The 25,048-nt window shown below is 33.1% G+C and overlaps 3 protein-coding genes across 5 annotated transcripts in view; 1 reads left to right on the forward strand and 2 right to left on the reverse strand.

The window, feature by feature from the left end:
- Positions 1 to 918: 918 nt before the first annotated feature.
- Positions 919 to 7,257, reverse strand: LOC138330967 (GTP-binding nuclear protein Ran-like). The gene is made up of 7 exons (XM_069278435.1): positions 7,119 to 7,257; positions 6,781 to 6,834; positions 6,339 to 6,423; positions 4,010 to 4,135; positions 1,935 to 2,122; positions 1,572 to 1,748; positions 919 to 1,327 (listed from the first exon to the last, which is right to left on the reverse strand). The coding sequence occupies exons 2-7, from the start codon at positions 6,808 to 6,810 to the stop codon at positions 1,286 to 1,288; spliced, it is 648 nt and encodes a 215-aa protein (XP_069134536.1). The 5' UTR covers positions 6,811 to 6,834; positions 7,119 to 7,257; the 3' UTR covers positions 919 to 1,285.
- A 2,588-nt stretch (positions 7,258 to 9,845) lies between these two features.
- On the reverse strand, positions 9,846 to 17,782 carry LOC138332214 (GTP-binding nuclear protein Ran-like). 2 transcript variants are annotated; one of them, XM_069280215.1, is made up of 7 exons: positions 17,658 to 17,782; positions 16,212 to 16,260; positions 14,656 to 14,740; positions 13,680 to 13,805; positions 12,740 to 12,927; positions 11,867 to 12,037; positions 9,846 to 11,290 (listed from the first exon to the last, which is right to left on the reverse strand). In XM_069280215.1, exons 2-7 carry the CDS (start codon positions 16,251 to 16,253, stop codon positions 11,243 to 11,245), a joined length of 660 nt encoding a protein of 219 aa, XP_069136316.1. In that variant the 5' UTR covers positions 16,254 to 16,260; positions 17,658 to 17,782; the 3' UTR covers positions 9,846 to 11,242. The 2 variants fall into 2 exon arrangements, with proteins under 2 accessions (XP_069136316.1, XP_069136317.1); XM_069280216.1 differs by lacking the exon at positions 17,658 to 17,782 and adding an exon at positions 17,159 to 17,255.
- A 103-nt stretch (positions 17,783 to 17,885) lies between these two features.
- LOC138332213 (syntaxin) overlaps positions 17,886 to 25,048 on the forward strand; it is a 68,602-nt gene continuing 61,439 nt past the window's right edge. For both annotated transcript variants that reach the window (XM_069280214.1, XM_069280213.1), the window contains exons 1-2: positions 17,886 to 18,102; positions 20,017 to 20,097. In XM_069280214.1, the coding sequence (XP_069136315.1) occupies positions 18,070 to 18,102; positions 20,017 to 20,097 (114 nt within the window). In that variant the 5' untranslated portion in view covers positions 17,886 to 18,069. The remainder of the gene's footprint in view (positions 18,103 to 20,016; positions 20,098 to 25,048) is intronic.

Below are 25,048 nucleotides of genomic sequence, written 5' to 3' on the forward strand. Positions count from 1 at the left end.
CTTTTTCCTTTAAACAATTTCTTCTCCAAAATGCCTGATATGTGGCCTATGGCATTCTAGGACATAGAGCTACCAAGTTTGTTGAAATGAATTACTTCAACCTATTTAAAGTAACAGGAGTCAAATGTCCTAAAAAAAATTAAATTACTTCTTTTCGATTCCTTGTAACAAAGAGGTCTTGAAACATGATATTGGGTCTTCTAGCTGGGATGAAACGTTACAAGGTTTGTTCAAATGAATGAGATTGACCTTCATTCAATATCATAGGTCATATAGGTTAAAATGGTTAAATGACCTCTTGTCAATAATGACGGGGCTTCTTGTCATTAACTAAGGCCTAGAGACCTGATGCTGGATCTGTAATAAGTCGCAATGAGTAGAACTTAAGTTTATTGAAATTTACCTGGGTCATACAAAGAAAATCTTACTAATTCTCTTATGTCTTCGAGACCAATGGACCCTTGTTTATATTAGATATATTTTCTCAAAAACCTTTTACCATTTACTGCAGTGATGAAATGACACCACATCAACATGCCAATTCTATTTTGTTGATTCTGGGATAAAATCTGTATGCTATTGAAATATTTACTGCAGGGCACTAAAGTAAATAAATAATTTCTGTCAATGTTTAGATGTCCTGCCCCATTTCTTCTTTTACATTGTACACTGTACAGTGTTTATCATTATAGAGAAATAATACGGGTTGCACTTATAAACCAAACCTGAAGATCTATAACGGGAACACTGCCATTATGAAAACGTAAGAATAATGAGTTAATGTGCAATTAACAGGCAAGTAAATTGTATATGTATTTAATTCATAATCTCCAAACACCACAGTTTCCTATGATACAGGGGATTTTTCTTTTAACATGCAGTGTCTCAAACTGAGAGTAAAAAATAAAAATGTTTATAATAAATATTCATTTATTTGACACAAGTTACAAAACTTTCACCTTTTAAATGATTTTAGTGAATTTACAATTCAAAATTACTCCATGAACAAAACAATTGCATATGGGGTTTTTTCATAACACTGTTGTAGTTTCTGAAGAATTTGGCTTCTCTTTATTGATCTGAGAAACAAACACATAGATATGACTCGAGTCTTCTTTCCTAGTTCTCTCTGGGTGGGTTTTCTTTTTTGCTACACAAAGTGACTAACAGCAACAGTGAAGTCATCATGACCTTGCTAGATTTGTAGTTTGTCAGAGTTGAGGCCAAGGGGAGCCCAATCAGAAGTTGATGTTCAATAATACAGCTCAGCTCATACATTCAACATTTAAAAGTCATCATCATCGTCTGGCAAGGTAACATTCTGGGCCTGAAAGAAATAAAATGCCTTTTACACAAAGTAACTTGTTATATCTATGTATTACTAACCAAAACCAATATTTCCTTTCTAATGAAATCATCATAGTCTCTTCACTTTAAATTGGACATGTAACTCGATATTACCAATGTTATTTTAATTTCATTTAAATTACAACCGATTTAGGTTTTGTCAAAAAGTCAAGAAGAGGAAACTTTAAACTGATCTTGAATGCAAGAAGTATATCTATACAAACCTCTGCCATCTCCTTCTCGAGTTGAGCAAGCTTTTCTTTATCAATTGTGATGACTGGGGGTAACAAACCAACACATTCCATCGCGAACTGGAGCTGGGGATCACCAACAAGTTGTCGTGCCAACCACAGGAATGGTTTCTCAAAGTTGTAGTTACTCTTAGCACTCATGTCGTAGTACTGCAATAGAAACAGAACATTGATCAAAAAAGAAAAGAAAAATAAATAACAAGAATAGCTTATTAAAGTTTGAATTGACAAATATATGAACATTTCTCCTTGTGAATTAGAAGCGAAGAGGATATCACTAAAGTAAGCCACTATAGTATACAATACCTGACTATCCAATACACTATCATTACTGACCTGTAAGTTATGTTTTCTGTGGAACTTGATGAGCTTTGCTGGAACTTTACGATCCTTGACGTCGACTTTGTTACCACAAAGAACCATAGGGATGTTTTCACACACGCGGGACAGGTCTCTGTACCAGTCAGGGACGTTTCTGTAAGTGATGCGAGATGTCACATCGAACATGATGATGGCACACTGACCTACAGGGTAAAGAATAATGCAAAAAATGTTAAATTTAAATTAAGACAGCTTTAGTTATGATTGTGATTAAGTAAATGTGTTACCTTCGGATTTGTTTAGTGTAGCTGATGGCTAGCTCAGTGCACAAGCTTAATATATAACAGAAAGTTCCACCAGACATGATGAGGTTTTGAGAGTTACAGTCAAACCTGTCTATAAAGACCACCAAAGGAACCAAACAAAAATGGCCTGAAGGATGTGCTCTCAGGCATGGGGTAATTAAAAATGTAAGGGTAATCAATTGTAATGCATTACAATGTTTCAAGTAATTGAATGTAATGTGTAATTGAAGCAAATTTCAATTACATGTAGTGGTACTTTAATTAATTACATAAAAAATGCATGTCATGCTCAATTATTTTTCAATTACATTTCAATTAGATGTGATGTTTTTTCAAGGACATGAATATAGATGGATTTATCACATTTTTCATATTTCTATTCTAACTAAAGTTTTTGTCTTTTTATTTTAACTTTAATATCCTTAAGATTAATTACTATGCACATTTACCAAATAGTTTGATAACAGTTCTTTCTTTAGCATTCTTGATCAATAGTGAGAACAATGGCTTTCCCACCTATGCCCTTATTGTATTATATTAGGTACAAAAGAAAGTTTGATTTAAAGAACAGAGGGTCTAGACCAGCTACCTGGCAATTATAGATAATCATACCTTGGGGGCAATCAACATAAGTGAGAACAATTGATCGTTACCTTCACTACTTCTGAGCAGGTAGCTTATAGCTATGTATAATGTTAGAATCGCACCTACTGTGAAATTCAAAGTGACACTAGGTATATGGCTTAATAAAAGATTTAGTTTCCAGCACAAATTAGTAAAAGAATATACATTTATATATATAGACAAAAATATGGTGTAAAATGCATTACAATGACTTTAACACATCTATAGATTTTAAAAGGTGGCAAAGTCATATATATCATGTAAACACAATTATTAACTAATATTTTTAATTTCTGTGACTTCTACCAATGTAGACTGTCTTAGTATCAGTACTATGTAATATTTTGGTCACACCAATTTTGAAAGTCTGGAAATTATCAATGTAACCTAAAAAATTTAATGTACTTTAACATGATTGTATTGACCGATGAAATGTGAAATATAAATAAATACGAATACGACTGTTCTTTTAAATCTAATATTTGGATATTTAAAGTACTTTATTATTGAATGCATATCTTAAATTAGTAGACAAATGGACATGGATATGTATTGTATAAAGATAGTTGTTTTTTAATAATATAGTGCCCAGTCCGTGGAATACAAGTTTTTTTCTTTTATTAGAAACTGAAAGTAATGTGTAATTTAATTAATTACATTGGTAAAGTAATGGTAATTTAATTTATTATACATTGTATTGCAAAATACATGTAATGGTAATGCATTTTAAAATATAATGTGTAATTTAATTATTTACATTGCTATGTAATTGAACCCATCCCTGGTGCTCTGGTATTAAGGTTTTGGTGGTGTTGATGTCTCGTTTTAGCATTAATCAAAGATGCTTTTTAAATGTTTATACACAAGATACATTGTGTTGAAATTGACCATTTGGGACTCTGAAAAGGTGACCATATATGGTCTTTATACATCGGTGGTTGCTTAGGGAGGTATGACTGTAAGATTACAAGATCAGACAGATTTTTCTGAATATAACTTTCCATAACTTGCATGCACCTATGACCTTTCACCTACTGTAATCACGAAATTTACATGTGCACACATTATGTAACAATATAGGAGAATAACTGGAAATAGCTCATAAATACCATAGTCATTTAGCATACATACTGTCTACCGATGAATGTCATATATATTTACCTTGTATGTAATACCCATCTCTCAGACGGCCGTGAATTTCCTGTCCAGCAGTATCCCAAACATTAAACTGAATGGTACCGCGGGTGGTGTAAAACTTCATAGGGTGTACCTCAGCACCAATTGTAGCTGCAACAAAATATTTCATTTATATTACAAGAAGAGTACCCAGAGATTCACTGAATTACAAAACAGTATTATCGCCTTTTGGTATGAAACTACAGGATTATCTCCCCTTGGTATTAATCTACTATCTTCAATCTTTCAAGAGTAACTCGTTAGGTATGGAACTACAAGTTTGGTCCCCATTTGTATGAAACTAAAAGGTATTAATTGATTAAACATATATACTCCTATTAACAGTCAGAGACATTTAAGGATGAAATCCCTTGTATGTAGTGTGTGAAATGCATGCATGTTTTGGAGACTGCAGTATGTACATGCTGTGACCCTTTGAAGAAACTCTTGTCCATTTTATAGTGCTATCATACTGAAGCATACCACCAGAGATACACATTAAGAATATCCCATCCGGTTACCTTATGAGCAGAAACTATACAACTTTTATAGACTAGTGTGTCTCACCCAGAGCTTCACAGAACCCAGGGCCTTCCTCACAAGGGCCAGCACTCGTGCCATAAGTGAGGTGGTGTCAAGAGAGAGGTTAGGAAGAAACAAGACAGTGAAGAAGAATAGCAGATTATCTTCTTTGGTGAGAAAATGCAATGTTAGCTGTATGAAACTACAATATCCCCTCTAAGATAATCAAAGTCTATCCCCTCGGAATAAAACATGAATTTCTTTCTTAACACTTGAAAAAAAATTGAAACTACAAGATAATCACTGCTTGGAAGGAAACAATCAAATTATCTCCCTTTTGTGAAGAATTAACTGGAATATCTCCACTAATTTGTATGAAGCAAATATATAATATTATCCAACTTGGTAAATTACAAGATAAACTCCCATTGATATAACTGCGAGACTACCTCCCCCTTGACACTTGAAGATTATCTCCGCTCGGCATGACTTTACAAAATTTGCTACATCTCAGAAAAAAAATACAATGTTATCTTCTCCTTTGGGTCTGGTATAAAATTACAACAAATTATCTTTCCGTAGTATTAACTCCACTTTGAATGAAATAAAGATATCTTCCTTTTGATCTCCCCTTGGTTTGCAACTACAAGATTACCTCCCTACAAGATCCCCACTAAGTATAAAACACCCTTATTATCTCCCCTTGAAATAAATTCTACCCTTGGTATTAATGAAACTATTGGTTATCCCACTTTTATGAAATTACATGATTTATGATTAGGCCAAAAAATATGTCTGTTTAGGGTTACATAGGCAAAAAAATAGGGTCGGTCGGTCAGGAGGATTTTTTTTTATGTCTTTCACTCTTAAAATGATGGCCGACACCGGAGTCTGCGATCGAAATCCCGACTTTTAAAAATAATTCGTAGAAAAGTTGGGAAAAAAATTAGGGACGGGGGTGAAAACTTAGGGTCGGGGTTCATAAATTAGAGTCGACCGGGTAACCCTTAACAGACATTTGTTGTTGGTTTTTTTTACCTTAGCTCCCCTTGGAATAATATTACAAGATTTTCTCCCCTTGGTGTGACACTGGTATCAATGTTTTTAGAATGGAGACATCAACAATAAAAAGAAATCGGAAAAGTTTACCTTCAGAAAGAAAACTAATAACTTAAAGTTATATGTGCCGCAACTGGCCGAAAATTTGGACATGTTAATTTTTCCCCAATTATCTATTTAAAACCATAAGTTTTAATGAATAAAGCTGTGAAAATCATTCAAATGGACAGACACACATTTGTAATGCCTTATAAACGTTAGTTAGAACACATTGGTTATGCACTGTGAAATTCTTGTTTTTATGCTTTAAACATGTTTAGATGGAAATATACCTTCATAAATCACTTTACAATTACTAATAATACTGTAAAAATGTGCAATGAAATTGTGGACAACAAGATGGCTTCATGGTCTGACCGTTTGTACTCATTTCATTAAACTGAAGATGTTAATATAACGATTTTTGGCAGTGCTGCCAAAAATCATTTTCATTCCTTTTTGTACTTGTAAAATTAAATCCTATAAATTGAAAGTATTGTAATTCTCAAAATGTTGGTAACTTTTGGTGTTGAATAACAAATTAAAAGCTCTTCTTGATTCGTGACTATGAAAAATACGGCACATACAACTTTAAGTGTTTTAAACTAAAATAGAAATATTTTCTAATCAGGAATGCATCTTTCGATTGAAAATGAGATTGTGTGAACTTTTTGATATCAGATTGTCCACTTACCTATGTATTTCTTTTCAAACTCTCCCGTCAAATGCCTTTTGACAAAAGTGGTCTTTCCAACGCCACCGTCGCCGACTACTATCAGCTGAAAGAGTACAGTAATATATATACACATTTTTATGTTATAAATCTACAATATACAACATCTGATGAAAATATTAGATATCGAATCTGCATAGATTCATATGGATGTAAAATCATGATTATTTTGGCAAATAATTGAACGGCTCACTTTCCTGATATAGACTATAGATCTGTCTAAAAACGCGAATTAACCACGTTTAAACAAACATACAAAAACAAACAAAAAAGGTATGGAATTACTATAATTTCTATACTTAATTTACATGTAATGGTAATCATGGAAATAAAATTATTGAAATGCATGCATGAATCGAGGTTAAATATGAAAAGAAAAGTTATAGGTATATATTAGGCCTACCTTAAATGTAGGAATCATCGAAGTTTCCATGTCTTCTTTTTTACAAACTTGTAACTACAATAGAATATTTGTGTCACTTCAATAGAAGAAAATAATTGAATTTAAACTAAGTGAAACAATTATATGGTAATTCATGACGGAAAATTAAATTTGAGCGTTTATTGAGAAACGCGAAAAGCTGTTAGAGTTATCTTCCTTAGTCCATGGACATTAGGTGCCTACATTGTACATACAAAATTTTCGGTTTCTGAGACATCGATAAAAATAATTAAAAAAAAAATAAAGTGCACAGAAAATTTTAAAGGTTTTCACATGTGAATTTTGTTGCAAAATCTTACCGAATAAAAATAAGCAGCCTGTTAGCTCTAAGTTTCTTTCCAAACTGTAATATATTGTGGTGAAATACATGTTGAAGTATACCGGTCAAAACTGGCTGCAACCAGCGAAAAACATGTAAAAATTTCCACCATGAGAGTCATCTTCCATTTTATTCTTGTGTCATGGAAAATTACTGTATGTACCCAGATAAATGTTTAAAATAGGCATGAAGTCACGTTGATTTTGTTCACGGTACACATAGAATGTGTAATAGACCTCTTCGATACCAAGCGTTGATCTTGTTATCAAAATTGTATACGCTTTGCATAGGGAATCTGATAGAATACCAAAACATGTTGCAATGAAGCCAAGCTTCAAAAAGTTAAATAAATAAACAAAATTGTTCCTAAAAAGTCACTATCAGATATATCAGGTGGTATACAATGTATATTGATATGTGTTTTTTTCTGTTCTAATCTTTAAAATAACATTGTCTAGTCAATGATGATAAGTAAGGTTATGAAGTAGCGAAACTAGTTGGTCTGACTCGTTAGAAAATGTTATTTCAGTAACATGTTAAAAAAAACAACCTTAGAACGTCGAAATCAAGTACACCAATTCATTTTTATTGTATATATGTGTAAATGTGTTATTTTTTTCTCTGAAGAAAATCGGCTTCCAAGTGATTATGCTGACGTGACATTATATCACTAAACTTTTATCAGGGTCTGAAAATTTTTCTTTTAGTAACAGGGACAGAAACTGAAGTATTAGTTAACAGGTTCTACAACAATTCTCTCTACACTGTATGCAGGAATCGGAGTGGATAGGTGAGAGCGTTTGCTTTTGTTTCGTTTCACATATGTATTTTATATATGTTTAAACCAATAAGCCAAATGGATTAAAGTAATTAAGAACTTGAACTTTAATTTTGAAATTTACAAGGAGCAGTTGTCAGCAATGGTCCTGACTGAATATCTGTAGTTTTATTCCAGGTACTCCGACTCGTCTTTATCACCGGAGTCGGATATGTCCCTAAACAGGCCTGACTGTTATAAGATTAAGGGGTTTTAATGAAATGAACCACACTAAAAAACTACTCGCTGACGTTAAATTGTATTGTGTATGTGGTACCCATCCGAACGTATTAAGCGAATTTGAAATTAGTTTGCATATTATCTTAAATAATAGAGTGGAATATTGAACAAACTTAATATTTATTATTCACTGAGAATGTGTAGATACACATCAGAAGATGCACTCTATGATTTATAGATCAAAAAAATAGAAAAAAATGACAAAGACCGACACAACTTCTGTTTTCTTAATAAATAATCAGTTCATGTTTGCGAATGGTTTCCAGTACAACAATCATACGTGTTGGCTATTGTTTGATTTTTACGCATATCAAGTTACCTGTATCAGTCAGAAAGCCTCTTAGGGTCACATTGAAATGAAAATATCATGTGTGTCGTAATAACGACTTATCTCACAATAACGGCTTGGTATCTCGTAATAACGTCTTAGTTTCTCGTAATAACGACTTCGTATCTCGTAATAACGACTGAGTATCTCGTAATAACGATTAAGCATCTCGTAATAACGAATTGGTATCGCATAATAACGACTTAGTATGTCATATCAATGGCTAAGTATCTCGTAATAACCACTTCATATTTCGTAATAACCACTTCATATTTCGTAATAACGACTTAGCATCTCGTGATAACGACTATTCACACACAGCTTCTCGTAATAACCACTTAGTATCTCATAATAACGGCTCAGTATGTCATATCAATGACTAAGTATCTCGTAATAACGACTTACTATCTCATAATAACGACCTGATGTCTCGTAATGACTTAGTATCTCGTTATAACGACTTGGTATCTCGTAATAACGACTTAATATCTCGTTATAACACAACAATATTATATAGTATAAATATATAAAATGTTTTATATGATATATAGGGGTATTTTTATGTATTGATACTATATTTTATTGACAGAACGTCAAGCTCCTGTGGTAATGACTCCGTATCTCGTGAAGTCAATATTACGAGAAACTACGTCGTTATTACGAGATATTTCTATTTCTTTGGTAAGAAATAGTGACAAAATGCTCAGTTATCAAAATTTAAAATGATCGCCTATTTCGTTTTCCGATCGCTTCAAGAATGAATACCATCATATGAAATTTAAAGGAAGATTCCTTCCGTACTTACTTAATTCACATCGATTGTCAAAATTAATTGCCATGTCAGTGTTGTGATAAAGAACTTCACTCATACAGAAAACTGGCCCAATATCGATTCGTGAACATTCCTTCATAGATAACCATTACAGAAGTTAAGGAACATACCATCCTAATAACTTCAGTAATTGCTTTTCAATGGCGGATTTCTAAGTAACGTTCATGAAACTGGCACCAAGTGATGGAAACGGACAAAAACATCAACAAGGATGTTTCGTTGGCAACATTTCTAATCCATCACATTAGCTCCCACAAATTAAATCTGGTCTTACTGTCTTCTTCGCTCCTCTTATAATATCACAAATCAAGACGAGTACTTGTTTTTGATAAATTTTAGCAATACCACCAGTCTAGTGCCCAAAATCCTTAAATGATTTTTATCTGAATATTAATCAGGAAACTTGCATTTCATAGTATGTGCATGTATACATGAAGATGTGAGAACGATCCATACCGTATTGCTACAGAATAAAGACATGGGGACTTGCTGTGTAAAGAATTCAGTTTTTATTCACAATAGGTTTGCATCTGTCAAACAAAACATGCATCACAGATGGCACATTATATGTGATCTACAGGTACATCACATGTCAAATTCCTTGTACAATTATATTTCCTTGGAAAAAAGCAAGAATAATTGGCTTAAACCTTTGCTTCCATTACAAATATTTAAATATTGTTCTTTCTTAAGCAGTGTTTTGAACATCATCACATGATCATTGCAATCTTTTGTAGAACATTTTATGTAGCGTTGAAATTGTTTTCTAAGTTACATTGAAATTGCCTTCCAATTATAAATCTCATTTACATTCAAATTAAGTTTCACAGATTCATTGATATTTCAACCATATTCCACCAAAGTTGTAGCACATTTTCTTTTAAAGATGTTCAGCAAATCTAAAAAGTCGAACGTGCCAACAAAAAATTTTTCAACACAATAACAAGTCATACCTTATCAGGATAGTAATATGAATATTCCTAGGCAACTTATGTAATATTACAATAATACCATTCCTCAAAATTTTAATCCCCAACAAAAGCAGAATCATCAATTTGCTAAAATGATACACTGAACAGCTGTCACCACAGAAAGATATATATATATAAAAACACTAGATGATATGATACATCTTCAGATTATTATTTTCAGGTATGTTTTTGGCCAAGTGGATGATATTTTTTAGAATTCTTAGCAGGCCACAATATAAAGTAATTTACAACGGGATTCAATTCTAATATTGTCATATTTTTAAATAAGTTTTCTCCATGTGTATTTTTCATCATTACCATGTAAAAAGTGTTAACAGCACAGTGAAATACAAATAACACAGACAATAGCATAACAGACCTAAAAAGAATGAAAAAAGAAAACCATGAGATAAATCAATTCCAGTTTCACTTTGTTCCTGTGTTAATTAATCACACTTGCCAACTTCTGGCAGCATACATGGTACTTGGGTAGCTTGTCAACCTCATGTATACCCTAGCATAGTTTGATTGTTAAAACATTTCTGTATTTCTTTGTAGCAATGCTGGTATCAGAAATATTCGTAACAATAAATAGTGTTCATGAGGATTTTTTCTTTTGCGACATTCATTATGGCAGGCACTGTGTAAGCCATATCACAAGTGAAACTCGCAACTTCAGTAACAGGTTGAAATTGTGGTCCATTGTTTCAAACCCATTAGTGACTGCTAGTCGCAAGATTCACACCAATACATTTCACATGTGAAAAGCATAAACCTTCACAATAATCTCTCTTACATTAAAATGTCATTTAGCATTGGTGACTTTTCCAAAGTTCTCTGTTTCTGCTGTTAAAACACTTTTCCACAAACAATATCTATTTGTTGAGAGAATTGCGGAGGAACATCCTCTTCCTATCTATAAGTCGGCTTCATCGTCGTCTGGGAGTGCTATGGATTGTGCTTCCTGCAATATTCAACAATACCTATGAAACACATACAGTCGAGGTTGCTCAAAAAAAAAAAAAAATATAATGTACTCATATTCATACATTCAATAACATATAATACTTTTAAGCACGACTCCCATTCTTTGAAAAATAAGATATCAAAGTTTTTTTTTATTACAATTGTAAATGCTTCACATTATCAATACTTCATTTCATATTAATTCAAATCAAAATTTTAGAAGTTTGGAAAACAAAGACTAACTAACTTTTATCTTTATTAACTTTATAACCTGTTTTACTTAGGACGAAAATGACATTGGACAGGTTACCCTATAATTTCAAAGATGTTCAACAGAGGAGTAAAACCACAGCTTGATGAAAGACAAATGCATACAACTACACCACCAAAAGCCATACTGTACATGTAATCCTGGCCGAGGAATTTATTTTCTAAAATCTACCACCTCGTCCATTTCAAAACAATAATAGTGTAAACTCATTCATCCCTGAAATTCCAAAATGGTCTGATCTAGTCTTTGATTTCAAATGTGTGTGCAGGGTGAATGAGTAAAATAGAAGTGTTTGTACTGTACCTGTAGTTCACTTTCACACTGTTTTAAATGGGTTGGATCCATGCAGACCTCTGGAGGGGCCAGAGCAGGCATAGCCACAAATTCAAGGTTAGGATCTCCAACTAATTTTCTGCCCAGCCATAAGAAGGGTTTCTCAAAGTTGTAATTACTCTTAGCGCTGATGTCATAGTACTGCAAAATTAAAAGCAATTCTCAAGGTTAGAAATATTTCATAAATTCTGATACCTTTTTTTGTTTCAGCAACATTAAGGTCATGGTTAAAAGGAGCATTCTTTTTCCTGATTTTTACAGGGATTTCTGCAAGAGCCTACTGAAACATAGACTACTCTGGGATTTAAATGTGAAACATATAGTTCTTGTTGACCATTTAGATTTAATATTCTGAAACATGAATTCCATAAATATATCTATCAACATCTAACTTTCGATCAAGCCATATATCACTGGAGGTTAGTTTAGTTCCAGATATATCAAACTGCTACTCAAAACACATTTCTTCGAACTTTTATGTTTAGTACAAGTTTTTCTTCCAATCTTCCAATTAAGATTCCATTCACATTCTTTATCTCTGATTCAACCATACATACCTGTTCATTTTCCCTTAGTTATCTTGTCAAAATATGATCTATTAAAAAACTTTTTTGAATATTGTTTTTCACAGCTTAAAACCATGCAATAAAATGATTGATAACAAGAAAATCAAAGGAATTATTATCTATAAAACTTGTAATCGATCCTCCAATTCCAAGTTTCCAATGTACAACACTAATGCATGTACTTCTCAATATATGGTACTGAAATTTTCAGTTGGATAGAGCATGGTTGACGCAGTGGCCGGGTTAGGGGGAAATCATAGCAAAACTTTCCTATTACCTGAAGATTCTTCTTCCTGTGGAATACAATTGACTTTGCTTTCACTTTTCTGTCTTTAATATCCACCTTGTTGCCACACAGCACTATGGGTATATTTTCACACACTCTCACCAAGTCTCGATGCCAGTTTGGCACGTTCTTGTATGTTACTCTTGCTGTCACGTCGAACATGATGATTGCACACTGACCTAAAATGTATCAATATGAAAAGAAATTATGAATCAAACAGCAGATAGAATATATATGCATTTCAAGATGTGCATTTAACATTCATGCATGAAAATTAGATCAAAATACCAAAGTCATACAAAACTAAATATCAAATGCATCTCATGATTTTGTCTTAGAAGTATTACAGTGTTTATGAATGAACAGCTATTTCCTGGCCAAGACTTTAACATAACTTTACTGTGAATAGGAAAATACTAATTAATTATGGGAAAATACTGTGCCATTTAATCCCCCCCCCAAGTTGGAAATAGGTTTATCTACCAGACCCTATAAAGCCCTTGCAAAAACCCTGAAATTCTACCTTAAGTCTATCGTGTGCGACTTTAAGCACTAGTCCGATGCCCATGGCTAGTAATTTTACAGCCAGACTTTTAGTGCCAATTGAAATGAACAAGTCCAAATGGACTAATGGCTCACACCCAATTAAAGTTGTTAAGTACTAAGAGCGGTGGTCAATTTTTCAAAACATTTTGAGTGCATTCTAAATTTATTAAATTATGCGATTATTTCAGTACGAATGCATCATTTTGTGAGAAATTTGCGTTCGCAAAATGATCCAGACTGTAATTTGAGTAAAAAAATTGTAAACTGATCATTATTGAAGTGCTGAATCAAAATAGTTGTATATTTAATCTGAACTAGAGAGTAGTAATTGGACTAGTAAAATTTTGGGGTTTACTTTTCCAATTTCCAGTTAAAATGTTTATACCTTGGATGTAGTAGCCATCTCGAAGTCCCCCAAACTTTTCCTGTCCGGCGGTATCCCATACATTGAACATGATATTACCTCTGGAGGTAAAAAATTGAAGAGGATGCACTTCCACTCCCAGAGTTGCTGTTAAAAGAAATCAGGACCATTATATACGAGTACAATACATGACCATTAGTATACAAAAATCAAATGAACAATTCTGAAAAATGTTATTTCATTATTAAATTTTATTCAGTTTTTAAATTATTAGACGAGAAATTTAAGAACCTATAAACATAAAACAGACAATTTTGATAAATATTAATATTCAGGAAAAACGTAACTACTGTAGTTAGTTTTCCTCTAACAAGAGCTGTTGGAGAACAGCAAAGCTCGCCTATTCAGAAGAAGTTGATGTTCAAGTATTTACTATTTAAACATGGAAATATGACAAATTATCAGACTCAAAAAACCCCTAAAGGGCCCCAAATTGGTTGTATTATCACGTTCAGCATCCATACACATTAGGAAAATAAAATCATAAACATTTACGATGACTTAAGCTTAAACAATAGACAAAATAGAAACTTGCTCAAAAACTTTAACATGGAAATATGACAAATTAACAGACTCAAAAAACCCCTAAAGGGCCCCAAATTGGTTGTATTATCACGTTCAGCATCCATACACATAAGGAAAATAAAATCATAAACATTTATGATGACTTAAGCTTAAACAATGGACGAAACAGAAACTTGCTCAAAAACTTTAACGTGAAATGGGACACCAACGCTGACGCCAGAGTGACAACATTAGCTCCCCCTATTCTTCGAATAGGCGAGCTAAAAATGAGTAGGTAGACAGCCAGAAACAGTATTTTTCTTCTTCTTGTGACTATGAATAGGACAAACCCAACTAATCATTGTGTTTATAAATAGACTTAAAATTATGAAAACAATGAACTCAGTGAGGATAAAGAAAGCTCTCGTCTTACCAACATATTTCTTCTCGAATTCTCCCGTCAAATGTCTCTTTACGAATGTTGTTTTGCCTACACCACCATCTCCAACCAGCACCATCTAAAATCAATTTTAATTACATACAGTATAAATGTCAAGACATATATATCGATCAATAATACAGTACTTCATCTATTTAGTTCAAATCACAGTTTAAAATAGTTCAAGTGAGTCAAAACCATCTCTTTCATATTTATTCAGCATCTACAATCAGTTAATACTTAATAAATGACCTAAATGTGCCGAGTCATGGATCATTTAATTCTTTTTTTGTTGGTTTAATAACATGATTAGGGCTGAAACGATTAGTCGAATAATCGGAGGCGATTAGATTAATGAAGCGAATTGCTGATAATCGATTAAAGATTTTATTAATCGTTAATCGTAACATGCATAGCCAGTGCATTGTAAGCTGACTAAACACGTTGACAGATCATGGATTTCTAAGAAAGCCATTCCGACTGGAGTTTCATCTCTTTATGTACATGTTTTGAACTCAACAAAACATAAATGATGTGAGAAATACTTGTTAAATTACGTCTCTGTGGAAGTTAAAGTCATTAATCAATGAAAAAGTGGATGCCATGAGAAAGCTTGCAACACGCTGTTCGCCAATTTTCACTAGCGATCGACTCCATGTTGTTACGTCACGGAGGCCTAATCGCCGCCGGGACGCTCGGGAGCGGAAGGAGCAGTAATCTTGAACATTTAAATTTTACTATTGCATGTGTTTATCATATAAAAAGAAAGTTTTTGTTCATATTCTAATTGAATATAAGAGTTGTTGATTTATTTATTTTTTTGATCACGGAAATAAAAAAGTTCATTGATGAAAATTTGGTCATGTCGCTCCGTGGCGGCCAGATTTGGTTGATTAGTCGTACGTGTGAAGGTCACGTCAAAACAGCGGGTTAGCAGACTTGATTTAAACGATGTTACGGAAGACAACACAGGAACGGAATTCAGAGCTAATTTGGGATAAAATACGTTTGTTTTGTCAATAAATCTTTTCTTATTTGTTGGTAGGCTTATATTATATAAGGCATGTCCTCTGTCATATTATACGGTAACGTTAGGTGTTATTATTAGTTGATAAACATGGCGGACGTTTTCAGTAGTCAGTAGTAAACAATATAGTTGCCTTCAATTCAAACGATTAATTGATTAGTAATCGATTACATGTGACCGAATAATCGAATACAAAAATTACTAATCGTTTCAGCCCTAAACATGATAAAAAGTTTACCTTAAAAAGTTTGGAAAAAAATGCACAATATCTACAATATTGTTTCTCTTATAGTAACAATACTATTAAAATATATAGGCCTAACTAATGTTCAAAACTATATATGAAGATAACAAAAGTAAGGGGTAAAACTTTTCTTTTAATCACTGAAAGCCTAGGGTTATATTCCTTCAAACTTTTAATGATCATTTAAATGATGTGATCATCTATGATGAATTAAAATACAAAAATTTCCAAATGTGAGCATTTCAAGTACCCTTTGCAAGTGCATGACAGCATTATTACCTTGAATGATGGGGTATGCGGATCTTTCACTTGGGCAGCCATTTTATACCTGAAAGTAAACAAATGCAAATGGTATAACTTTTTCTACTTCAAATTGCAAACAAGTATTACTGGTTGTGAAATAATTCACATGCGATTCTGGCAAAAACATTTTACCAGAAAATTATGCCAATGGAATTACTCCTGTACTGGGACTCTACCAGTAGTCATGATTTGGGAAAAATAAATTGTTTGCATCTCGTGAAACATATTATTTCCACATAAACAAAACATTAAGTATTTGTCAGCAGCTCAAGACTTTTGGATATCTGGATGCAAAGTAGAATATGTACAAAAGCATGACTGCCGTGACGACTACTGGTTGGGTCCCAATAAAGCTATTTCCAGTAATTCATTAACATGGTATGAGCTTGGTTTTCCATATTAGGGGTCCCTCTGCATACATCATTTACTTTTATTGTACAGTTTTGATATGGACAGCTGTGACCCTCTGTCTGAGCCGGGCTGACCACTCCTTTGACTATCCCAGTCCATTACCAGGTTTTGATTGCCATCAAATAGTCCGTAAAATCATTTTAAAATATGTCAAAATTACCAGAAGGTGGGACTAACCAATGGCTAGTCACACTTTACCAACGCCAATTTGGCATCTCGAAACTCTTAGTAAGCTGGTGTTTGACAATGTATAAGACTATTGGGATTTAAAGCTAACATTACATGAAATTACAGCAACAAAAAATTGTGAAGAATTGAATGAAAACTCCAGGGTTTATTTGTTTATTGTGTTAACTTGACATCGTTATAATATTATAATGAATAATTTTACTTTAACTTTGATACACATTAAATTTGAAAGGCGTAAAAACTCTAATTTCAATTAGTTATTTTAAATATTACAGTTCAGTCATGTATGATAATTTAATGCGTTTCTCGAGGCAAGAACTTACCAGTGAAGTTGTTTAAAGTGAGCGTCAAGCTGTTAATCAATATGATTTGTCAGCTGTGTCCAATATCAACGTTATGAAATATTTACTAATATATAAATATGTTGTTATATTGAACGTCATGTGGGAATCCGGTTGAAACCAAAATAAACCGGTTCTTAATACGAAATAGTTACGTCATTTAAAGAAATCAGCTACGTATTCGTTATTTCAAAGTGAATAAAGCATTTTGTTAATTAAATATAATTATGAAATCGTATCAAAACTCTACTAAAACACAGTTGATAAAAGAGACGACACGCATTTTCTGCGTAACAAAGAGTAGTCATCAGGTCTTTCCCGAACTTAACCGAGACAAATATTATCTGAAAACGTCAAATTACGAGTTTTTAAGTGGTACAACCTAGTTAAGAAAACATAAAAAATATGTATTGACGAAATGGCTCTCACAAATACTACAGACAAACGAAGATTACGACGATATTTCCGGATTTAACCTTACCAATTGTCAGGTGGAATAAATACCGCTCAATGATGGATTACAAAACAGGAAGTTGATGTTAAGCTATTTTTGGCGCGAAGATGTTGTCCTTGGAAAAAATGACAGCAAATATTATCAAATCGGCTTAAACATCCCTAATTTCTGTATTTCTACCTTAGAACACGTTTCACAGTGTCTAAGTAGTGTAAACTGTTTTAGATAAGTATATTTTATACCTCGGAAGACCGGAAATAGGAAACACCACATCGCACCTGCGCAGATGTGTTGTAATGGTTTCATGGTAGACAATATTAAAATTGTATCGATCTTACATGTTTTATCGCAAGTCATGAAGCTTATATGACTCCTGGAACGTTTATTTTACCGTTTTACAGCATCTTCGACAAGTTAGGTTAAAAACCTTCCATGCAAGATGACCAAAGACCGACTAGCGGCTTTAAAGGCGGTATGTTTCTAAATCTTCAGCATCTGTATCCACTGCAATGTCTTCCTCCTAAACGAGATTTGGACCCTGTGTATTCGAAATTTCTGAACGGATTATAAGTGAATTTCCTGTCGGATATTCTTATACCTGTGGATTACAGAGTGTAAACCTGCTTTAAGGGTCAATGTTGTTTTTAATATTTGTGTATCCCCGCCCATCGATTTGCCGGGTATTGCTATCGGACCGAGTTTGATCAGGCCATGTCTAATGTCATTTACACTACCAGTAGTTTATGTGTTTATTACAAGACCGGTTACATACAGGGCTTTAATGTACTAGTCACGTATTTGTTGTCACATATCTCCATTTATTCCCTACTTTATTTGGTTTCCTTTAGTTGATACATTACCAGGTTTTAAAATTAATTATTTTTATAGATAGCAGTGTGAATTCATTAACTGAATTACTTGTAGGACTATTTTATTTACTTGAGGCTGAGCAAATGACTCACTTCGATCTTTTATTGCAAAAATACATTTTTCTTAATCATTGCAGTGTTGGCAGCTGGTTCTGACTTGGAAATGTGTATTATGATGATTCAATTTATTGTATTATAGTAATACAACTCAACATGTTAACACATTGTCAAAGTCACTTCAACTCATCAGTCTTAAGAGGGGACAAAAAACACTGTCCCACCTTACTGATATCTCAGAACCCACCTTCAACTTTATATCAATTATTTTACACATGTATGCCTACTAAAAAATATATAGACTGGACAAATAATTGCCACTTGTAAAAAGCTATATAGGAATATGGTTTATGGGAGTAAAATGAAAATTTGCTTAATGTCAATTAAATTCTTGAAAATTAATTCAACACAACTTTGCAGTGCAACCCATGAAAACGCAGTCAGAAGTGATTCTGCATGCATAAATATATTAGTTTGATTTTCTGCAAAAAAGTTTTTAATATCTTGGCATCAGGAGAAAATTTTAAAAATTTAATTATCATTATTGATTAAAGATGCTCCACCGCTGACAAATGGTATTTTTTCGCTATCAAAAACAGAAACAGACGAATTAGTATTTTTCTTCATTTACAAAAGTTACTTACTTTACACCATTACTACCATTGAAAAGTTTGAGCTTCTTATTTTACTTTAAGATAGAAATATGAAAAATAATTAATTGCATCCCGAAAAAAATCCGTGGCACTATATCCTATATAGAATGAAGTAATGATTGCACATGCATCAAAGGCGACATAAATTATTTCATGTTATTTGTTGTGTTAATTAGGCATATATATACACGATTAAACTCCAGTCTTTGTTCAAATGATGAATATCATTTATGCTCTGTCGGCAGTGGAGCATCTTTAAGAAGAATCTATAAATATTGGATTGTGTTTTTATTTGACTGCATGTAAAGTGTGATTAGAATCATTGCTTTCGAAATTGTTCGAAAAAATTATGAAAAAAAGTTTTCACTGTAAACATTTCTAAAATTAAATTAGAAATAGATTATACACATGTACTTCTAAAAGTGCATACAAACACTTGGGTTGGAATTGAGTAATATTTAAATATACACTTATCAGAAATAATCTTTAAAGATTTTGATGTAAGGTAAGAAAGATAATGATGTAAGAAATAATTGCCTTTAGAATAAGCATTTGTATTAAATGTATTTTATAATAAAACTATCATTTGTATTCATTTAACTAATAAAATACTACAAAGATATTAAAACAATAAAACCTAGTAACAATTGACAATTGTGTTAAATGTTGTTGGTGTTACAGAATTATATTTTAGCAATAGTGATATATAAATTGAATGTCAGGAACAGATAACTCTATATGGTTTTGGTTTTAAATTACCTGTATCGTTATCAATCCCTGTTAATTTGATGCACTTTCTACATACAGGCACAAAGCGATGATGAAGAAGCTGATGATGTTGCCGTTAATGTGGACAGTAGTGGGTTTATGGAGAGATTCTTCGGACAGGTAAGGTCATCACTTATTTCCAGGTGAATGTGTGCTAGCTACCAATCACAGGTAGTTACACTCATTAGTTCAGGCAAAGATCAAGTTAAGCTGTATAGGTTACAGTCTGGCTGGTATGACATCTGAAGTATATCAGATCAGGTGACCTTTTTACCCAAAACTTGATAAAGATGGTTATATATGTGGTTTTTGAGAGTATTTGTGACAGGGGTGTGACCTGATTACATAACCTTGAGCACCTCTGTTTCCTGTTTACTGTAGCCACTATAATTACTGTCTCACCTTTACTCTGTCAATTACCTGTCATTAAAAGGTGAATAGTACACAAAGAGACTGATCCAGGGGGTCAGGGATTAGTGGTGTCATTGACCCGTAACTGATACTGCTGATTGATATATACAACTGTCTACTGCTGTGCAGGATGTGTGTATGGTAACCAGCAGAATGACAGGCTGTTAATTATAACCGATAATGAAATTCATCAACTTATATTGCATCAGCTCAGCTGACATGTAATTGTATATCTGTGTAGATGGACCTGAAGGTGTTCAATTTACACTAAAATATTAATATAGACTATATAGCTATCAAAGTTCATTGATTCATGATTGTGCCAGTGTAATATAAATATAATCTACCAGATAATATTAATGCTACAAACTTATTCTCAACACTAAGTTTAATAATCTAAATACACAAGTTCATTGTTAAGATAAACAATTCTTTACCATGCACTACAATAAATTTCACTTGTTTAGTTTTAAAAAGCCAAACACACATTTATATATATACCGTTTATATATATTATACCAAGAAAAATGTACGTGTTCATGTAGAGTTGAAAATATAAAAAAATAAAACTCATTGACCTTATAAAAAATAACATTCAATGACCTATATATGTATCAGTGATAATATTTGCTTTTCAGTACATATTACAATTACATATATTGATATATTAGTCCAAATGATGCTGAAAAGTTTTAGCACATTAGTTGTTGCTAAATTAGCTAGATTAGAAGGATATCACAAGTGAATATATCTAAACATGAATATTTGACTGAAATTATCTATATGTTATAATATAATATAACCATTTTGATTTGCTGTTCCTGATCAGTATATAGATAGATTTTATTTTTAATACAAGAACTCACATGAGTTTGAAAATACCAATTAATGATTTTGAGAGGTGATTCTGAATATTCAAATGTAAGGACTTGTCATTGAAATCTTTTTATAGTGTGTAATATGTAATTATATAAATATATCAAAATTATTGTCACATGAAGTTAAAGACTATACTAAATCAAGAACAACTGTAAATGTTTATGATTTTTTTCTCCATAAAACAATATATTTACAATGAGTTATATATAACAGTTAAAGCAGCATAATTAAAGCTTGTATATCATGAAATAAAATACTGTATATTGCTTAATTTCACATGAAAAGAAAATTGCGTTATTACTGTGGAATTCATTAGAATAAGAATTCGAAATACTGGTACATATACACTGTATCGATGTAACACCAGTATGTAGAATCATCCTGGATGTCTGAAGCTTGCAGTGCATGGTTCCCACGTGTCTCATTTAACATGTTGATCAATACATAATTTGCAGCACCTCTTCCTGGCAACATTATTACAATTTAGGGATTTTGAGCACTTGAAGGAACCATGTGATTTACCTCTAGAGCAGCAGAACAGAGATGTATGTTTCTGCTGAGCTAGACAGATTTGGTTGTCACTCGCGTTTGAACTGTATAGATTTGGAGGAGGACATGAGATTCCAGATCTGAATTGCATGAGACAAAACAGATAAATTAGGATTTGTCTTTGTGCATGAGGCACCGGTGATGTCTATTTGCAAAAATATTTCAAAAGGAATTTTCATAGTCTGCATAGTAATTATGTTGTAATTACGTTGAATTTGGCTAAGGAGATGTTTTTGGATCAATAAATTAATCAGTAATAGTTACATAGAACTTGTAATGATTTATACATGCTTCAGGATCAATAATTGAATTTTAAATTCTGGATAAAGTGTACCGTATTCGACCCAATAAGTGCCCATGTCCCTATAAGCGCCCTTCCCCTTTATGAGGCCCCGATTTCAATTGTCCAGGCATGAATAAAGATCAAAACTACAAAAAACTGTCTAGATTTGCAATAATTTCGTCTTATTAGCACCTTTTCATTTTTTCAATTTTTTAAACGCCCTGGGCGCTTATTGGGTCGCATACGGTATATGTATGTTGAGGTTGAGGGCTGTAATTAAAAGTTAAAACGTATTGTTATAGAAAATTCATTACAGTTGATGTTTTTGTCTATTACAATTTCTCTGCACATTAGAATTATTAAAAATTAAAACAGTTGTTTTCTCGGAACAGTAGTGGTGATCCTGAAGAGGTGAAGAGTTATAATGTCACTCCGTAGTGTTGAAACCTCTACATGTTCTGACTTTTCCCTAGAAAGTCTTGCTTGAGTTTAATGGTGTCTTTGAAAATTGATTCCCAGCTCTGTTTTAATTACTTGGCATTGTGTTTCAACAGGATGCTTAAGCAGAGCTTGCAAGCCTCTTCATGATCAATAATTTTCTAGAGTGAAGTCTTAGCTGCACATTGTATGGATTAATATTATACTGTGACATCTAGTGTATCAAGTAGCTCATTTAAATTGTGTGTCATCATTATCATTGGTCCTAAACAATCTGATGTTTCTGTAAATTGTCTTATTTAGTGCCTTTATGGCAATTTTGTGACAATTAGCTATAGTCTGCTTATTTTGATTATGTTGAACACACTTTTAAAGCTTTTCTTAAGAGCAGGTTTTTAGATGTGACATTCAACATTAATTATATCCATGTTTGTCCATCAGATTAGCTGGTCTAATAAACTCAATAACATTTCTGTTCAAATCATATTAGTTGAAATAGAGGTTACATAATGAGTGGTTGTTGAATATTGAATTTATTCCACACGAGTGAGTTATTTTTTAAAAGTTACAAAAGACACAAGCTTTATACATAGAAATACAGCAGGGATACAGTAACATGTATTTACCGAAATATGCAAATAAAGTGTAGTAATATTTTCATCAGCAAAAAGACATCTTCTAATTGGAAACATCTTTAGGGTTAAATAATACTCATTTAAGGTCTTAATGAGTTCAAATCTTCATAGTTTCTTCCAGAAAATAAAACTCCATGGCGGACTACATGATATGTATACATGTAAAACGTTCGCATGACACGGCATCGTCTATTTCCCGCCAGATAATCATCAAGCTATTACCATCAAGATCAAGTTCGTTTCATACACATTAAATCTACGAAACTCACCAGTGAAATTCTTATCCGTCAAGATGTATCATTAGTACTAAAGGTCAATTTAACATGTATAAAAACCTCAAGAAATTTGACACAACGACCACGATGCATACCTTTTCCAACAGCAGTTTTGGACGTCAAGCAGCAATCACAACATAGAATGACGTCATTTGATTATTGATGACGTTAACAATGATGACTTGACACTGAGAAATAAGTAGTTCGGTCAAAGGTTCACCGTTTCAGCCAATTAGAATGCGTACAGAGTTTATACCATGTGTGGTATAAACAAATTGTTAATCAACAGCTGCAGTGCTTATTCAATGTCCTGAGAGTCGAATAACACAGCCTATTGTGGTAGCAAACAGCTAATATCAATGAACTGTATTAAATATGTTCTCATGATTATTTACATTATACTATCAATTGTTATCAGAAGTGTAGAAGAACAGGGAAAATACACATTCTTGTCGAGTGCCCTGATTAGGAATCGAACTCGGGTCTCCGGCGAGGAAATATACGGCTCTACCGACTGAGCCAAAAAGCATGCTCCGTCAGCTGAGTGACAGAGGCCGTATTTAACACTATGTACAAACCACACCGACCCGCTCCTTTTACACTACTCCCCCTGTTTTTCTTGAGATTTCCTAAATCTCAACCTGTGACTTTTTTAACCACCTACCATGGGTTATTTAGTTGGGCGCCAATGTAGAAGAACAGGGAAAATACACATTCCTGTCGAGTGCCCTGATTAGGAATTGAACTCGATTCTCCGGCGAGGAAATATACGGCTCTACCGACTGAGCCAAAGAAGTATGCTCCGTCAGCTGAGTGACAGAGACCGTATTTAACACTATGTACAAACCACACCGACCCGCTCCTTTTACAGAAGTTATGGAATCCAAATTTTATCAAGACAACAACAACTTTATTTCTCAGTGATTTTGTATATCTGACATTGATAAAAGTTTACCTACCAGCCTAGATCTTAGCATCTTGATGACAACCAGTTACCTTCCAAACATAGATATCCTAAACTGTGATACTGAAAAGTATCATTCTATGACCTCACTTTAGTTCATTATTTTGCTTATGTCTGAATCAGGGTTATTTATAAGGATCTTCTTGGTTTACAAGGTGGAAAAGAAAAAAAACCAATGACCTTTACAATATTGTTCAGTACTTGACAACTACTCCGATCCATGAGGGTTTCCACCTATTGCAGTGTTCAGACTAGGTTTGGTTCTGTAGGCAATCCATTATTCTGTCCCTTGTATCTTACACTTCTGTAGATTAAGATTAACCTAACAGTGCTAGGAACTCCAAACTTACGGTCCCATTTACACTTGACACCTCTGCAGACTAGGATAGTAACTTTAGAGTGATTCAGATTTAAGGATGTATTGTAATCATGAACTACAGAACTACAATAACACTTGAGACAACAGCACTTAGGCCAAAGATTGTTTTACTTATATTGAATTACATGTCATAATCGAGTCATCTGCAGGATAGACTGATTTTTGTGGGTATATTGCCAACTGCCACTACCGTCCCCAAAACATTCTGACAAAGACCTGTTTTGATGTCTGTCACTACCCCAAAACATTCTGACAGAG

This window comes from Argopecten irradians, chromosome 9 (assembly GCF_041381155.1).
Source record: "Argopecten irradians isolate NY chromosome 9, Ai_NY, whole genome shotgun sequence".
NCBI lineage: Eukaryota > Metazoa > Mollusca > Bivalvia > Pectinida > Pectinidae > Argopecten > Argopecten irradians.

Coding starts and splice junctions, on each gene's coding strand:
- LOC138330967 (XM_069278435.1), bottom strand. CDS start 6,810: ATGGAAACTTCGATGATTCCTACATTTAAG. Junction 6,424..6,780: donor CGATGATTCCTACATTTAAG/GTAGGCCTAATA, acceptor GTACTCTTTCAG/CTGATAGTAGTCGGCGACGG. Junction 1,328..1,571: donor TCGAGAAGGAGATGGCAGAG/GTTTGTATAGAT, acceptor TATTTCTTTCAG/GCCCAGAATGTTACCTTGCC.
- LOC138332214 (XM_069280215.1), bottom strand. CDS start 16,253: ATGGCTGCCCAAGTGAAAGATCCGCATACCCCATCATTCAAG. Junction 14,741..16,211: donor CGCATACCCCATCATTCAAG/GTAATAATGCTG, acceptor AATTGATTTTAG/ATGGTGCTGGTTGGAGATGG. Junction 11,291..11,866: donor AGTGTGAAAGTGAACTACAG/GTACAGTACAAA, acceptor TGAATATTGCAG/GAAGCACAATCCATAGCACT.